General features: G+C 53.8%; 1 protein-coding gene across 5 annotated transcripts in view; it reads right to left on the reverse strand.

Annotated features, from left to right (window-relative positions):
• The window catches only part of TMPRSS6 (transmembrane serine protease 6), a 39,555-nt gene that overhangs the window by 13,462 nt on the left and 7,738 nt on the right, over positions 1-18,355 (reverse strand). For all 5 annotated transcript variants that reach the window (XM_070789774.1, XM_070789771.1, XM_019961346.2 and 2 more), the window contains 8 exons: positions 15,150-15,283; positions 13,672-13,739; positions 12,936-13,120; positions 12,653-12,694; positions 8,405-8,609; positions 5,547-5,683; positions 4,079-4,191; positions 3,674-3,783 (listed from right to left, as the gene is read on the reverse strand). In XM_070789774.1, the coding sequence (XP_070645875.1) occupies positions 3,674-3,783; positions 4,079-4,191; positions 5,547-5,683; positions 8,405-8,609; positions 12,653-12,694; positions 12,936-13,120; positions 13,672-13,739; positions 15,150-15,152 (863 nt within the window). In that variant the 5' untranslated portion in view covers positions 15,153-15,283. The remainder of the gene's footprint in view (positions 1-3,673; positions 3,784-4,078; positions 4,192-5,546; positions 5,684-8,404; positions 8,610-12,652; positions 12,695-12,935; positions 13,121-13,671; positions 13,740-15,149; positions 15,284-18,355) is intronic.

Raw genomic sequence — 18,355 nt, forward strand, 5'->3', positions numbered from 1 at the left:
GACTTCCCGGGTGGCTCTCAGATGTGGTGAGAGGCACAGCAGTGGTCAGTCCCCTTAGCAGGGCGCCGTGGCCATGGAAGGGAACAGCTGACACGGCTGCCCCAAGGCTCTGAGGAAAGACTGCACAAGTGTGAGTGCACATACTCTCACAGACGCATGCTCACAGGCCCACACGCCCTCATGCATGCTCTGGATCTTCCCGCTCGACTCTGTTTTCTCTAGTTATGAGCTGGGTGATTTTGTGGGAACGCCTTTGCCTCTCTGTGCCTCAGCCCCTCATAGGTCTATAAAGGCAGCGTGGGGCCAGCTCCCTCGCCAGGTTGCTGAGGATGAAGGAAACGGCACCCGAGCTCAGGGCCTGCCTGGTGCAGAGTCAGGAGCCAGTTCTGAATGCATGGTTGGTGCCTTCTTGAACTGGGCTTTATCCCAGCCTGCAGGAGCCAGCATCCTCTACCCATCATTTCAGTTACTCTTCCCTGGATGGGAGGTCTGCTTCATGCCCATTTTTTAGATGGGCTACTTGAGGCTGAGAAAGGTGAGTCCTTGCCAAATAGAAGGAGAGGAGCCAGGACTTGAACCCTACTTTCTTGTTTCAACAGCTACACTCTTTCTACCTCTCCAGCCCAAGTTGGAATGACATTTCATTAGGAACTAATAAACACAACTTATTGGGAGACATCTTTCTGATAGGTAAATAATAAAAAGTTAGGGCCTTGGGCTGGCCTAACCCCCTTTTTTTATAGATAAGAATGGGATGTACCCAGAGTTACATGTAAAACCAGGTGGACAGGCTTCCCCGAGCACATCTTTATCACCCCAGCCTCCCCTCTGTCATTCCTTGTCAATGGCCAAGGTGGAAGAGGCTTCAGAAGAGAGAGCGGGGTGGGAGTGCCAGGCCCTGTGGGGCTTCACCTCCCCACCCCACCCGCCACCCAGCTACATCCGGGTCCCTTGCCACCACTTCAAGACAAAGAGACAAGGACAAGAGGCCAGGGACTTCCCTGGTGGTCCAGTGGTTAAGAACCTACCTTCTAATGGAGGGGATGTGGGCTCGATCCCTGATCAAGGAACTAAGATCCCACGTGCCACAACAAGAGAAGTCAGTGTGCCGTCACAAGGAAGACCCAGCACAGCCAAAAAATAATAAATCAATAAATACAATAATAAAAGGACAAGTCCTTAGTCCTCCCTTGGCCTCAGTTTTCTACCTGTACAATGGGTAAAGATAGGGTTCAACGGCCAGCCCAGCCCACTTTTCTGTAGCTTAACGGTGCTTTGAGACACTAGGGAGGGTGAAAGTGAAGTCGCTCAGTCTTGTCCGACTCTTTGCGACCCCATGGACTGTAGCCTACCAGGCTCCTCTGTTCATGGGATTTTCCAGGCAATAGTACTGGAGTGGATTGCCATTTCCTTCTCAGACTCCTCCAATTTTGGTAGATTCTGTCACAGTGCCTGAAATTTCACCATTGCAACATCATTCCTTTTGATGAAAACTCTCCCCATCTGTGATCCACCCTTGAAACCCAAGGGCAACTCATGAAGTCCTACCACCTGGGGCCCCCACCTCTGCCCAACCTTCCTGGCTGCGTCAGGGAGGCAGGAAGGAGGCCCTCCGGGGGAGCATGGTGTGGACCGCCGTGTGTCCCGCTGTTCCCATGGTGTGCCTGGGAGAGGGGCCCCGACTCTGGACCCATTTGGGTACCACTTAATCCCACTGAGCCTTGATTTCCTTCTCAGGGAAATGGAATGATGATACTGGTGACATCACAGGCTGTCAGGCCAGTGAACTGACGCCCTGTGCTGAACACCAAGCAGGTGGGATGGGGCACCTGATGCCAGGGACCACCTCCCAGTCCATGGAATAGCCTTGGGGGTGGGAGGTACGTGAAGGAGCATCAGACCCAGGGCCCTTCTGTCTTCCTAGCTCCTCTTCGAGATATCAGATTCACCTCTAGGGTTAAGAAGGCAACAGGAAAAGATATTAATCTCATTCAGAGAACCATGAATCAAGGACCACTCTCAAGGTCACTCTGTGGGCTCCTGATGCTGAGTGGGGGGTCAGCCCAGTCATCCTCAATCTGTGTGGCCCCAAGCCGATGGGGAGGGGCCCTGAGGGAGCTCCATGAAAGATCAAGGCAGTCATGCCCAGAAAGGCCACCCACATGCTGGGACCTGTGGGACAAGATGCCTTCTGCTCTCCAAAAAGCACAGGGCCAGAGTCACACCACTTGACATCACCCCCAAATAGCACAGGCCCAAACTCACATCCTTGGCATGTCTTCTTTTCCCTTTTAATCACAGTCCCTGATAGCTTCCCAAATCCCTGGAAAGGATGGTGACGAGTCAACGAGCGTAGTCAAATCCCTGTTCCCCTTTGTCTGGCTGATGTTTTTCAATAGGATCAACCAATAAGCAAAACCCAAGCGTGGGTGAACATGATCACTAACCCCAGAATCCAAGAATTCCAGAGTCCCAGAACTTTCCAATTTTAATCTATTGGAATCTTTGATACTGAAAATCCATGAAACCAAGAAATCAGGAACCTTGCACATTAGAATCCCAGCCTCTCATAGACCCCTAGGATCTCAGGGTTGGAAGGAAGAGCAGAAGGCCAAGCTGAGACGAGATGCAGAATCTTCTCTTGGGCATTCTTGGACCCCAGGTGGGGAGGGGGTTCCCGAGTTCTGCGAGGCTCCTTTGAGATCCCTTCTCTCTCCCCAAGCCTCTGCCCCACCCCTGCAACAACGGCGCCATGGCAGGATGTTATTCTGCTGCCCTTCGTGCCTCCTACTCCCCTCCCGCCTTACCTCCCTCCCGGTTACGACCTGTGCCTGAGCCATCCTCTCCCACTATGGGACGCTCCCGCACAGAGCCCCTCCCATTGTACACATCCCCTCCCTGAATGCCGAGTTCTCTGTCTCTCTCCAGACCAGGGGAAACTCATCTGCAATGTCTCCATTTCCCACCTTCCCACCCACCCCACTCTTTTGCGACTGCCAGGACCACCTGTGGCCCTCAGGGGGCCAGCCCCCCTCATCCTACTGATCAAACTGTATTCACGCTGACCAGAGGATGGCCTGGCTCTGCTGCGTCCTGCCCACCTCTCCAAAGGACTCAATTCTTCCTCAGGAACTCTGTCACCAGGGGGCCAAGGGTAGGACAGAGAGCAGGACCGGCATCCCACAGGGGATGCAGGTGACTCAGGTGGCTTCGGAGAGTGGTCAGGTTAGCAGAAGTCGCGTGGACTCAGGCTAAGCAGTGTTGAGACCCAGAAGCTGCTTTATTTTGACCAACAATGGGGAGCAGGATAAGGGATGGCACTGGGGTGGGTTTAGGAAAGGTGTCCCAGCACCGCTGAGTCCTATGACTCTGCATCATCTCATTTAAGGATTCGGGGTGCCAGGCAATGGGGTGACAGTACCTACAGCAATGAAACCATTTCACTCTAACTAGGATCAGCATCCAAGGTGACTGATGACGAATGTGTGTCTGGGACCTCTGAGTGGCAGGAGGCGAGGCTGGGGCTGGAGGTGGACAGGGGTCAAGGGTAAGGCAACAGGCCTGACCAACCCCACCGCTGCTCTCTTCCCGTGATGCCCCTCTGAGATTGCACACTTGAGCTCCCAAGGGAGGTTACCTGCAGAGAAAGGGAGGGGGTCCAGGGGGTGGGTACCTTCTGTTTTGGATGGTCCACTGGCCCTGGGTGCATGGCATGTTGTATTTCTGCCTCCGCAGTGCATAGGCGTCAAACCAGAGGGCCAAGCCATAGTCCAGAGAGGGCACCTAGGACAGAGGAGCTGGTCACCAGGGGGCCTGTGGGCTGTGGCCGGGCTAATGGCCCCATCTCCCAGGATCACAAAGCAGGAAGGGGGCCTGCCAACATAGAGTGCTGGCTGGGGCTGAGGTCTGTCAGTCACTCAACCATCACGTGTCGCCATGGCCAAGGGACCCATCCCACCCACCCCAGAGGACTAGTAGCCAGGGGGCAGCCTGGGTCAGAGGCAGAACAGTGCTTCCCTCCCAGCTGGGGTCCCTGGAGGTCTATAGGGTGCCGTGGGCAGAGGGTAGGTGGGCTCACCGTCAAGTGCCAGGAGCAGTGGGTGCTGGGTGAGTAGTAGCTGGGGAAGTACGGTGTGCTGAGGACGCCCTGTGGCTCCAGCCGGCCCTCCAGGGTCAGGTTCACCTCACAGGCTGGGCCCAGAGAACAGAAGTTACAGAGGGTTCCTCAGCCCCATCCAACTGCACCTGCCAGCAGGTGGGGGGCAGCTGAAACCCACCATCCTGACTGCCACTAAACCGTACAACCTGAAGACTGAGTGTGAACGCATGAACTTGGGCCTCAGTTTCCCCCTCTGTGAAATGGGGACAATAAAAGTACATACTGCATAGGGTAGTTGAGCAGATTACACAGACATGGCATGTATTAAATGCTCAGTAAATGTTCGCTACTGACATCAGCTGTGCAGCCCTTGACCATTTACTGGACGTGTTCACTGCTGTGCCAGCCTCACGGTTACAGGGACTGGGGAGAAAGAACCATTCTCCTTTTCAAAGATGATGAGGTTCAGAGAAGAGCAGCAACTTGGATGAGGTCACACAGTGAAAGGGTGAGGGATGGGGAGCAGCTGTGTCCCCAGCTGCCCCGACACCTCCCATGCAGCCAGGGAAAGCCCTCCTTCCCCTCCCCGTAGACCTATATCAGAGACGCCCATGAGAACGGGCCAGCTCTGGCACTTCTTCAACCCCAGAGACTCCCAGAGGGTCACCTGTGGATCTGGGTGACCAACAGGAGAGCAAACAGGTGGAACCAGGGGAGGGAGGGGAAAGTGGGTGAGGAGATTGAGACTGACAGCAGAGGAAGGGAAAGGGGCAGGTTGTATGTCCTTGGCGTTTAACCGTCCCTCCACGGAGCCCAGGAAACTTCAGGTTTTGCTTTGTCTGCCCAGAGGCAGCTGATGGATGATAATTGATGGTGATAAAGGGTGGGGCCCGCTCTTCCTGAGAAAGCAGGTGGTGGAGGGGGTTTCAGAAGCAGGAGAGAGTAGGGAAGGTTCAGAGGGGCAGCCCAGGCACCCTTTCCCATGAATCGCCCGCCTCTGAACACCCCTTCCCTGCCGTCTCTAGGGACAAATGCGCTGACCTTTAGTGTGAGAGGGTTGTCTGGGGGACCCCACTGTCCACACTCTGCCAGGGTGCGCACAGAGGAAGGACGGGCAGGGGAGGTAACCGGGAGAGGAGACAGCCGAGGGGGAAGAGAAAAGAGAGGAGGCAGGACAGACACAAGTTTTCTGCAAGAGGGCAGGAGAGAGGATGAGGTGAGGAGGAGGGAGGTAGCACAGAGGGCAGGGGAGGGGGTGATGGAGCCAGAACAGAGAGAGATAAAGGAGCTCAGAGGCGTGGGTGTGAGTTTGGAGACCAGAGATGCTTCCAGAACTTTCCCTCTTCCATCCCATCTCCAACCAGAGAAGGGGAAGGCAAGCCCAAGGAGCACCCGTGGCTTCTGCCGCTGAGCCCCTCTCCTCCCCGAAGGACTCCTGACCCCTCACCCTGGATGGTCACAGGCTGCACGGAGAGCACAAAGGGGTCGTAGTAGCTGTGAAGGCCCTTCTTCCAGACCACCGCCATGATGGCACCTGAGGCTAGGACCTCCACCACGGGCTCCTGGCGACTGCAGCCATAGACCCTGGTGGGACAGAGAAGGGTGACGAGGAGGGGCGGGGCCTGGGAAGGACATCCGGGAGGGCTGTGGGCTGCCCAGAGGAACAGATGAGGAGGGACTGGGAGCCTGTACATCTGAGTCTATGGCCAGGCTGCTGTGTGTCCTTAGGCAGGTGTCTAACCCTCTCTGGCCAGGGGGCTGACCAGAGGCCCTATAAGGGTCAGTCCAGCTCCTCAGAGGAGAGAAGACAAGGGGTTTCCCAGACTTCTGGAGCTTACAATTCCACTGTGACTGCTGACTCCTGTCCCACAGCACCCCTGCAGCCCCCTCAGAATCCCTGTGACCCCTGAGTGCCCATCCTATGCCCTGTAAGGAGACCAGACTGGCACCTATGGGGGCCATACCCTCTGGCTGACCATACCTAACTCCTGGCTCTCCTGGCTGGAACAGAGAGAAGACAGGTGTACAGCCTGATGATCCCCTGGGTACCCCAGAACTCTACCCAGAGCTTGGCTTGGGGGAAGCACAGGAGAAATAACCATATCTTAGAATTCTAGACTCAGAGGAATGTCAACCATGATAAAGTTCTTCAGGGATTGTCAAGGTTAACTGCTTGGTTACCAGGTGGGGAAACTGAGGCTCATGAAGCTGCCAAGGCCCCACTCTGGGTCCACAGCACAGACAGACCCATGCTGGGCACTGCCTGTGATAGCGGCTGGCAGTCCCGCAATGTCTGTGCCCCCGTTCAACCCATTTCAGGGCAGGAAGCTCCAGGCTTCCCCGTCCCTCACTCTTGGCCAACCTCTGCCAAACTTCCTCTTAACTCAGAATTCTCTGGAGCCGTGCTCATCAGGAGACCAATTCCTAGGAAGCTAGTAACCCTGACTCCCCTGGATGGGGTGCGCCAGCATCCAGCAGGGAGGTACTGCCTTCCTTCCCTGTGCCAGCTTTGAACTTGACCAGTGTGAATGGACGGCAATGGGGGGACTGCAGGCACCCAGGCAAATGCGAGAAACCTCAAGCACAGCCTCAGAAGCACCATCCACACCAGCCCTGGGAACCCTGCAGCTGGCGAGGGAAGAGTGAGCAATCCCAGAAATTTCCCCAGAAGAGTCTTGGTTCCCCAGGGTCCTGGAAGGGTCCTTTCCCCTGGCCTCAGCTTGCCCAGGAGGTGCTCACAATCTCCCTGGTCCTCTTGCTTGTTCTCACTGCTGGGGGGCCCCCCCACCCTCCTACACTACTCCCCGCCTCCACTACTCGTCTCCTTCAGGAGGTGGGAGATAAGATATAAGAGGTTGCCTTTAATCCTCACTTGTAATATTGGGGATTTCTTTTCTTTTATTTACTTAAGCAGCTGAGCCCTTGTTGCAACTAAAACGAGGTGAAGGTTGCTGGAGACCCCACCAGTTCCCCCTACCACCCTACGCCCCTCGCTCCGTGTTCCCACCGCCACTAAAGTACACCTCTCCTGGTACGGGGGGCAAGTCTGAGGGTCCCCTGGTCCTGTCTGATCCACCGTTTTATACCTTCTCTGAGGGCCTGAGACCGCAGTCAGATCCCCTCTCCAGTAGCAGGCTGAAGGGTACAACTGGAGAAGCCCCAGGGAAAGCCCTGAAGTGTCCCCACCCTCATCAGGCCTGGAAATCAGCTGGTGTCTGGCTTCTCTGCTTCCCAGAGCCCTCCAGGAACCCAGCCTACACACACCCCAGACTGCGGTCAGCACATGGCAGTGAGTTGGGGCCGCAGATGAGAAGGCAGCCTCAGAGCCTGGAGAATCAGAGAGGCCCTGCGGGAGGGGGCCAGGGAGAACCTCACTCAGCTCACCCTGCAGGACTGCTCTGGACCTAAACATGCAGGTTGCACCCTCACTGGGCTTGGAAGCTGGTGCCCACGCAGGACAGAGAGGCAGCAGCCCGGTGCCCCAGGGTCTCCCCCAACCTCCTGTAGTCCCCTGCCCCACCCTCACCCTGTGGGAAGGTGATCAGGCTCCTGGAGGCCAATGCCATTTCCAGCCCCTTCGTGGTCTCCCCATGGCCCACTACTTGCCTGTCTTCTGCATTCCACATCTTATCCTAAAGTTCTTCTCTTCTGCTCAAGAACTTTCCATTAGTTCCCCACTTACCAAGTATTAAAGATCAGATTATCCCTTGTATTCCATGCCCTTTGTGGCCTAGCCCCAGCTAGACTGTACATAATAATAAGTAATAATGGCCAGCAGCTGCTGGAGCTTTAATGGATACATCAAATGTATGGTAATAGTGGACAGCATTACTGTGTGTAAAGATCTTGGCCCAGATCTGATTGAAATCCTCTCAATAACCCTGCAAGGTAGGAATGGCTGTGCACCCATTTTACAGGTGAGCAAACTGAGGTTCAGAAAGGCAAAGTAACCTGCCTTAGGGCACACAGCTAGGAAGCAGTAGCGTAGGGTTGGAAGTCAGGGACTGCCAGCCTTCAGAGCATTCTTACAAGATCATGTCACCTCCCAGAGCTGAGCTTAGAGATCGCCTAGTACAACTGCTTTGTTACAGATGGGAAAACAGGCTTGGGGAGGGGAAGGGGGTTGCCCAAAGTACACAGGCACTTCCACTCTTCTCTCGCCATCTCCCTCTGGCCTGTCTCCCAGATGCCAAATATAGGGCCCAGGGGCACCCAGCCCCTTATCTCAGAACACTGGGTGTGGCTTTGACCGCACACCATCACCCCCTTCCCAACCTTCCCCCCACCACCTTCCCAGGGACTCACGAGGTGATGAGCCTCCTCTCGAGAGGCCCCGCCACGTCATACATGGCCAGCCGGTCCCGGCAGTCAGCCAGCTTCCACTCGAGCCGGAGTTTGAGCATGAGATCCTGGGGGCCCTGAAGGTGCCACAGGCAGCTGGAGGCCAGGGTGTCGGGCCCCTTCAGCCGGAGGGCCTGGCCCTGGCCCACGTAGCTGTAGCGGTAGCAGCCTGGAGTAGGGAGAGGGACAGGCCCCCTGAGCCCTGTTAGCTGGGAGGAGGGACCCGGTTGGGGGGCAGCCCCATCAGGTCCTCACCCAGGCAGGGGTGGGGTGGGGAGAGCCCAGAGGCCCTCTGTCCCAGCTTCCTGTTTCCCCACTGCTTCCATCTCCAGCCTCCTCATCCACACATACATTCATTTGTTCATTCATTCATTCCCTTCACGCTCACTGAGCTCACCAGACCAGGTAAATGCTAGAGAAAGATTTGGTCAGCTGCCCGAGCGTAACGAGAACAGCAGGGAAATATATAGACACTGCGGGGGGTGGGGGGATATCTCGGAAGTGAGGGATCTCAGGGAAGTCCAGTGGAGGGTGGGAGGTGCGTCACAGAGTGAGCAAAGGGCTGCAGGCTAGGGTGGGCAGAGGACTTGGAGGCAGGAGGGCAAGCTGGAGGAGGGAGGCAGGGTCCCCCTCATGCCCAAGAGAGAAGCCTTTTGGTCCTGCAGCCATGAGAGCCATGGAAGGTTAGGTAAGGACGGGACACGATTGGGCTTGGGTCACAGATTCCTCTGGCTACTGAGAGCAATGCCAAGGAAACCAGGAGACCAGCAATAAGGGGAAGCAATAAGGGGAGCGGGCTCAAGGCTGCATTTCGGATGGAGAGAAGGGAATGTGTTCCAGTGGGGCTGGGAGGCAGCCAAGTAGAGGAAGTCAGCTCAAGCTGCTGCTGCTGCTGCTGCTGCTAAGTCGCTTCAGTTGTGTCCGACCCTGTGCGACCCCATAGACAGCAGCCCACCAGGCTCCCCCGTCCCTGGGATTCTCCAGGCAAGAACACTGGAGTTGGTTGCCATTTCCTTCTGCAATGCATGAAAGTGAAAAGTGAAAGTGAAGTCGCTCAGTCGTGTCCGATTCTTAGCGACCCCATGGACTGTAGCCTACCAGGCTCCTCTGTCCATGGGATTTTCCAGGCAAGAGTACTGGAGTGGGGTGCCACTGCCAGCTCAAGCTAGTGATCATCAAACAGCACGAATGAAACAGATTGCACTTAGCAGGCATTTTGATACATGCCCAGAAGTGAACCAAGTGTCGTACACTCACCATTTCATTAAATGGTTCCATGAAATAGTTTCTATTATTGTCCCCATTTTACAGACCTGGGCCAGGCAAATCTAGGTTCACCTGATCTTTCTTGGGCCTCAGTTTTTTCCTCTATAGAATGGAGGCAGTAGTGATCCTTGCTAGGTTGTCACAAAGCTTAAGGAGGGTGCATGTTTGAACACTCAGCATAGTGCCTTGCACATGCATGCATGCTCAGTCGCTTCAGTCGTGTCCAACTCTTTGCGATCCCATGGACTGTGGCCCACCAGGCTCCTCTGTCCAAGGAATTCTCTAGGCAAAAATACTAGAGTAGGTTACCATTTCCTTCTCCAGAGAATCTTCCTGGCCCAGGGATCGAACCCAGGTCTTCTGCATTGCAGGCAGATTCTCTACCACTGAGCCACCTGGGAAGCCTTGCACATAGCAGGTGCTCAATACAGGTAGTGACCATTCTTCTTTAGGTAGGTGTTGGGGAAAGGGAGAAGGTGGAGCTGGGAAGAAACTCTTTGACATCTCACCCTTCAGTTGGTCACACTTGAGGCTCAGATGTAACCTGTCCCGCTGGCTGCCCTCGTCCACACCTCCTTCTCCATCACACCCCCACTGTGCTTCCTCTCTTGCGGTTCTCCATGAGCTTTGACTGCAGTGCTAGACCTTGCACAGCAGTATCACCTATACCATTCACTCATTCATCATAGTTGATGGGCACCTACAGTGTGCTTGACTTAGGCTCCAAGGACCAGCAGTGAACCTGGGCCGTAAGTATGTCATTTAAACCTCACCTTGAGCTAAGCAGAAGGGATGTGGGAACGAGCCCCGGATGTGAGAGGCAGCCTGGTGTGCAGGGAGTTCACACTCTGTACGATTGTCCTGGCACCACCTCTCACTGCTGTGTGACTTCCTATCAGTTGTTCAGTCACTCTGAGTTCTGTCAAATGGACATAATGCTAATCCCTGTCCCACCTCCTTCTCTGCGTGGTTCTGAGAACCAGGAAGGGCATGGAGGTGAAGGAACAGGCTTTGCTCTGACTGCTACCGCTTGCTCAGCTCCCTCCTCCTGATGACCCCTGGCCATCCTGACCCCAGCTGTGGAGCTGATCTCTCCAGGGAGAAACCTCTGACATTGCCAAGGGGAAGGGAGAGGGAGCCTGGGGAAAGGTGTCTGGCTGTTCCCAGGTACTTGTATTCTTTGAATCTTGCTCCAAGCTGATGCTTGCTTTTGCCGCTTTAATAATTACTTTTTTGTATGAAGCTGATTAGGGGAGTGCTGGTCTCTGTTGATCATCAGAAACACCTTTAGGGAGCCTGGGAGAAAGTAAATGAAGCTCCTGTGTATTCTCGCTGCCCTTTGCTCATGCTCCTCCCTATACCCAGAGTGTCCTTTCCCCGCTGGATCTGACAGATTCCTCCCTATCCCCCAATTCTGAGCCTCCCTCCTCCAGGAAGCCTTCTAGGACCTCTCTAGTCAGGAGCACCCCTTCCTCCCTCTAGAGACACATCCCTTCCTCTGCTTTGGATCACAGCCCCGGGGGTCCACCTCTGTCCCAGGGCAGAATGGTTCCCTTTCTGCACTGCCCCCGGGACCTCTATTCTTGCCCTGGCACTTGGTGCTGTGAGATTCTGTGTATGTGGTTGTCTCCCTCATGGGGCTCAGAGCTCCTCTGAGGGCAGGGTGAAGACACGGTCAGCTGGTGTCTCCAGAGCCAGTGTGGGGCCTGGCAGGGAGAAAGTGCCCCCAAAGCCTACTTAGAGGACATGAGTTGTCATCCTTGCCCCATGAGACACTGTGCTCTGGGAGGGCAGGGGCTCTAGGCATGTACTGAACCAAATAGGGACGATTATAAAGCAACTGCCAGAAAGCTGGGGACATGTGAACACTCAGCACAGGCAAGTGCAATGGAAAGGCCTGTTTGAGACCAAGGATAAGGGCAATGTGTGCACCAATGCGGTGTTAGATGATGCATATCAATAAATATAGACAGATTAATTTCTTGTGCTCTCCTTTAGTCATGAGGGAAAATCCTACTGCTTCCCTCATCGGTGAGTTAAACAAATCTTTGACATGTGCTCATATCTTTGTATGAGAATCATGATTTTAAGTATTTGAAAACTGTCCTTGACCCCATCACCTCCATCCACCAAGGAAATAAGCCTTTGACCAGCCACATGGGGGGACAGGAAGGTCAGAGAAGGTACAACCAGGATTTCAACTCTGCCTCCCTAGGTAGAAGAGGAAGAATCTGGGAATTTAAGAGATCCTGCTCAGAGCCACAGGGTACAGTAGTAGCCCAGGCGGTACACTGCCTAATTCCAGAAGTCAGTAGTCACAACAGCCTACGATGTGGACAGCACTCCTTGGTGGCCCTGCTGGTGCTTTGCTTCCCAGGGCTCAGGAAGACTGGAGCCTCTTGGAGAAGCACAAGATGACTCTAGCAATAGGGCATGGGGATGGGGTGGGAGGAGACGACAGATTAGCCCGACTGGCGGAGAAAGGGAAGGAAAAGATGGAGGGAGTATCCTTACCTGTGACAAAAATAGCTCCCAAGACCAAGTTTCAAAACCAAAGTGACTGATATACCTCAAATCGACAAGATTATTTTCTACCATCAGTGGAAACATAAGATTTCAAAACAGAAGAAATGGAATTCCATGAGAGAAAAGCAGAGTCACATTGATGTGCAACTAAATCTGCTACTCACTCACACCCCACACATGAGACACACACACTTTTGTGCAAATACACACTTTGTTCACATGTGCACAACACTTCCTCCCCCCAGAGGCCCCCAGCCCTGCTCAGGACCTGTCACTGAGTCTATATTATCATGCCCCTTGGGTGATCCCAGACCAGTGCCCCTTGCACCCAGAGAAGCCGTGTGGACCCCTGACACTCAGCCAAACGAGAAAAATACCAACTTTTGAGGAAAGTGGGGAGGAAAAACCAAAGTGGCGTACCCAGCGTGGAATTCAGTGCAACTATGTCTTTCACGCTGGCTTCTGTTAAAAGGAAACGAACAAACAAATGAGCAGAGAGAATAAATAAATGAAATGAAAATAAAAATAGAAGAGACTATCAGAGCCTGTCTGAGATTGACCCTGACTGCCCACCGTCCCCCATGACCCACCCCTCAGTCCTGGCTCCTGGCCACTGGGGTTGGGGGGTGGGAGGAGCCATCCCTGGAGGCAGGCTTGCCGGGCCTCGCCAGACTGTCCCATGTTCCTCGTCTCCAGTACTGACCCAGGATCACCAGGCCCTCGGGGTCCACCTCATACTCGGTCCGATAGGGAGCGGGGGCCGAGCTGTTGACCGCAGACAGCAGCTCCTCCGCCAGCAGGGCCCGCACCACGTCGGGGCTCAGCATTGGCCGGCGGTGCTCCGGGATTTGGAGGATGAACCAGAAGAAGCACGTGAATGGTCCCTCCCTGGGGCAGGTGGAAGTGAGAAGGGCTGGGGGAGGAGCCTGGAGTGTGGGCCCCACCCAGCTCCCTGCTCCTGGTGAGAGTTAGAGGGGGCGGCAACTATGGCTCATGTGATGGGCATTGAGCCAGACATCCCTAACACCCTCTGAGGGAGGAGCTCTGGAGACCCGCACCCATTTCACAGATGAGGAAATTGAGGCGTGAGAGGTTAGGTAATATACCACAGACTCTGTTATAAGTCAATGGGACCACTGCACTCCCCACCCCTACTACTGCTCCATGGTCTCTTCTGATACCTGTCAGGCCCTTGATAAAGACACCACAGTCACTGTCTAGTATAATCCCTGCCACACCATTGTTTTCATTCTACAGATGAGAAAACCAAGTTCAGTGAAGGGAGGTCACATGCAGGAATCCAGATTTCCTCTCTGTGTCTCAGTTTCCCCATTTTAAAACATGAAGGCGTTGCATCAGAAGCCTACAGCATCCCCTCCCATTCTCCGAAAGGCTCTAGCAAAGGCTGATGAGGGTGGGGGGTGCTCAAGAAGACTCACCCAAAGGAGTAGACGGCACTGGAGTTGTAGTAAGTACCTAGGGGGGTGCTGGCAATGAGCTCCTTGAGCTAAAAAGAGGGAAAACAATCAGAGTCCCCTCATGACTCTCTGCAGAAACCCTCTCCTACCCTGGGATACCGTTTGACCCTCCCACAGCCCTCCTTGACTGAGGAATCTATAGGATAGAGAGGCTTGCCCATGGTCACATGGTGAGTAATGACCACGACAGGGAACAAACCTCATTCAGTTTTTATTTCCCTCCCCCTGCACATAGCCGGGCTTCCCTGGTGGCTCAGTGGTAAAGAATCTGCCTGCCCCTTCCACTAGCTCTGAACTTGACTAGATTACCAGTGGCTTCTCCCCCTCCATCAAATCACTCCTTGATTCTGAGAAGCTCCCCCTGGGCTTCTGAGTCCCCTCCTTAGGCCCAACCACAGCCACTGGGGCTCAGACAGTTGGTCTTCGCACATGTTCAATGGCAGTGCTGCTGTGGGGTGGAATGCAGGATCGTGGGTTCTTAAAGAGCTCTGAATGGCACAGAGCTAACATCCACATGCTCTCATTTTAACCCCACGACAACCCTGCAGACAGGCACTGTAGTTATTACTCCACTCTGCAGAAAAGGAAAGAGAGTCTTGGGTGGGTCTCCCCGAAGCAGGTCCTGAGGCAAGTGGTTTATTTCCAGGTGATTCCAAGGCACATCAGTGGGGAAGGAGATAGGCAGGAAGGCAGCCAACATGGCTGCGAAGGTTCCGGGCAGAGCTATGGGTGGCTGAGGAGCAGATCCAGCAGGGATCTCTGAGAGACTGTGGTGGAGGTGGTGGTTTGATCATTAAGTCATGGCTGACTCTTACGACCCCATGGACTAGGAACCTACCAGGCTCCTCTGTCCATGGGATTCTCCAGGCAAGAATACCGGAGTGGGTTGCCATTCCCTTCTTCAGGGGGTCTTTGCGACCCAGGGATTGAACCCGGGTCTCCTACATTGCAGGCAGATTCTTTACCAACTGAGCTATGAAAGAAGCCTGAGAGACTGTGGGAGCATCTTCAGAACTGCTCTCACCAAGAGCTGAGGGATCCACCTTCTCTGTCTCTTGTACCTGAGGGTTGCTGCTGGGAATTACTCCTCAGCACTTCCAGCCCGCCCTGCTGGACAGGGTGCTGGCTGTGAGGGAGACCATCCCCAGTGCAGTAAGCCATTGTTAGGAGGAAAAGGGGTGTGGGAAGGTCCTGGCAGCATCCTTACGCTGCCCTAATTTTCAAAGGTCATGCTTCTACTAAGTGGCAAAATCAGGATTTAATCCAAGTGCAGTTTGACCCTAGAGTCCACTTGCTTTCCCACCAGTCTGCACCGTCTCCCTTCCATGATGCCTAGAGCAGGACTCTGATCCTAATGAGTGTTCTGGATGGATTCACCCACTGCCTGGACATGATCAGGCCCCTCCCCTCTCCCTTCTCATCCCTGCCATCCTTCCTACCATCTTCTGAGCTTTGGCAGTTTCACTGCGGAAGGCACTGGACTCCCGGCGGGCAAGGTCCTGGGAGAAGTGGCGATTGAGCACGCGGAGGCTGCCTGAGTACACCTGGCTGACTGTCACCTCTGCCTTGTACCCTGCCCAGGAAGAAACCAGCAAAGGTTAACCAATGGAGTAGATGGGGATGGTTCCTGAATCCCCTACTCCTTCTCCTGCCACCCCGAACCCTCAGCACAGCCTCCAGTACCTTGGGCCTCCAAGGCACCATCATCACTGCCATCGTCTTTGTCGTTGTCATTCAGAGTTTGTGTAGTGACAAATTGGCCGCACAGAGCCAGGGAGGACAGAGGCCCACAGGTGGGTGGTGTCCCAGGGGCTCCCAGGCAGAAGTTGACCCAGTGATTAGTCCAGGACATGGATACCAAGAAACCCATCTTGGGCCCAGAAGGTCAAGTTCTTGATTTAGCACCTCTGTGTTGTCCACTGAGTGGTCCAAGCTGCACCTACTATGAGGGGTACACTAGTAAACCAAGACAGACAGGTCTCCCCACATGGACCTGACAGAGATGGGTAAGATAGACTTTCCCCCAGTAGCCGTACAGCCTGTGGGTTCATCTGCCAGGATGTCTTAAAGGAGAAGCACGAGGTGCTCTTAAGGGTTCATGGCAAACCCTAGGCCAGGGTGACGCTCCATCTGAGACAGGAGGGATGGAGAATAAATTAAGAAGAGGGGAAGCAGCAGAGTATCGTCAGGGCAGAAGGAATAGCATATGCAAAATCTCCACAATGGGGGTCATGTTAAGGTCCAGGGCCAAGAGCCTGTTTGGTGGAGCAATCAGACAGGGGTAATAAGAGGCTGAGACATCAACAGGGCGGGATTTTGGTCTTTCCCTGATGAACAAGGGAAACCATGAAAGGTTTAAAATCAGGGATGATGTCATCAGATTTCCGTTTTGCAAAGATCGTTTTGACTGATGTGAAGACAACAGATTCATAGCCCGGACTTTCTAGCCTTATTCAGTCATTTATTCATTCATTCAATGCATATTTATTGAGAACCTGCTATGTTTAGGGACTGGCCTAGAGTACATGGGAATATACCAGTAGGACAGTGAACAGATAACAACAACACAAAAGCCAAACCTGTCCTTAACAGCTTGTAGTCTAACAAGAAAGACAGACAATAGACAGCGAACACAGGACATAACATATTAGAGGTGTTAAGTGGTATAGAAATCAAGCGTTGCTGTGGGCTGCAACATGCAGGCCAGAGAGGAGGGAAGTGGTGTTGGTCAAGTGGATGTTAACCTACGGAAAGAGCATTCCAGGCAGCAGACTGGCAAGTGCAAAGGCCCTGAGGCAGGAGCTTGTCTGCTGTGTTTGAGGAACAGCAAAGATTTGAACGAGGGGAAAGCAGGAGGAGATAAGATGGTGGAGGAAGGGTCACACCGGGCAACCCAGGAAGGACTTTGATTTTTGCTCTGAGTGAGATGCGAGCCATGGCAGGCTTTAAGCAAAGAAGTCTGATGATTTGATTTACTTTATAAAACAATCCCTCTGCCTTTGTGTTGAGAACAGGCTGTAAGAAGGCCAGGGCAAAAGCACGCGGACCTACAGGAGGCTCCTGCAGCCGTGCCAGTGTGAGTGGTCCAAGGGAGCCTGACCAGGCTGTGCAGGGAAGAGAGAAGTGATTGGTGTCAGGGTATATTTTGGGCTTGCTGGCTGGCAAATTGAGGTTGGGCAGTAAAAGAAAGAGGAGGGAACATAGGAAGGATAAAATGACCACCTCCTGGGATGTTCTCTCCATTTTTTTCAATTTTAAAGGATTTTCTTAGGTCATGATTTTCTATTTTATTTTATTTTTTGGCACACTGCTAGGTATGCAGAACTTCCCTGACCAGGGATTGAACCAAAACCTCCTGCAGTGGAAACAGTCTTAACCACAGGACCACCAGCGAAGTCCAGGTCACTAATGATGATACGATAAAGTTACAATCATTTCTCAAAACCTCAAACTTCTGAAACACTTGTCTATAAAGATACATTGCCTCAGAGACATGGAAAATCAATAGTTCAATATCATTTTATGTTAACAACTGGTACAAATCAATTAAGAAGTTAAAGCCCCCTTCAAAATATACTCCAAAGGTAGAATGACAATTTATAAAAGAGTTAACTCTCAGTAAGGTCTGAAATACCCTTAGACATCCTGCAGGAGGAGCAGCGCCTGCCCCTGTCCCCCTCCCACCCCCAGCCCACCTTCCTGGTGCACAGTGGAGCTCAAGGGCTGGAAATGCAAATTTGGGAATCATCAGAGGATATGGGCATAAATGGAGGCAGAGAGGAGGAGAGTCCCTCCAACAGCAAAGACACAGAGGAGAAGCCATCATAAGCTGAGGACAAAGAAAGTGTGGGTGCCCCGGAAGCCAAGCAAGGAAAGTGTTTCGAGGAGGAGGGGATGAGGTACCCAGTCAAGTGCTGCCTGCAGGTCAAATGCCATGAGGACTGGCCACTGGATTCAGCAGTGACCGTGACAAGTACTCTTGGGGTTATGGGCGGGTGGGGGACAGGGAGTCAGATTGGAAAGGGTACCAGACAGAGGTATGGAACTGGAGGGCACAGCATTTTGAAACACCAGGAGTTTGCTACAAAAGGAATCTGAGTAATGGCTGGCAGGGGGTGGGGAGACCAGAGGGACTGAGTACCAGAGCAAAGAGAAGCACTGTACACTGATGGATGGTGCCCCCAGAGGAGAGAGGGGGGCGTGGCTGGAGCCGGGCCACCGCATGGGCAGAGGGGCTGGGATCCAGGCTGGGAGGACAGCAGGCTTTACAAGACTTTTTGTTTGGTTGGTTTGCTCCCCACTTCCTGACGCACCACACAGCATGTGGGATCTGGTTCTCCGACCAGGAATCGAACCTGCGCCCTCTGCACTGGGAGCCCAGAGTTTAACCACAGAACTATCAGGGACGTCCCACAACTGGCTTTAGATAAGGCAGGGCTGGTTCACCCATGCGGATGGTGGAGGGCAGAGCACATGGGTACAGCTGGGAGGGCATCTATGAGGCTTCTCTTCTGAGTGGTTCCATTTTCTTGTTGAAGCAGGAGGCAGAGTGGGTGGGGGATATGGGAGAGTTTGAGAAGACAGCAGGAGAGGGAAAGGACCAGGGCAATACAGCTGGGCAGCATGAAAGGCCCTGCTACCCGGA

The sequence above is a fragment of the Bos indicus genome, chromosome 5 (assembly GCF_029378745.1).
Source record: "Bos indicus isolate NIAB-ARS_2022 breed Sahiwal x Tharparkar chromosome 5, NIAB-ARS_B.indTharparkar_mat_pri_1.0, whole genome shotgun sequence".
In the NCBI taxonomy this organism is placed as follows: Eukaryota; Metazoa; Chordata; class Mammalia; order Artiodactyla; family Bovidae; genus Bos; species Bos indicus.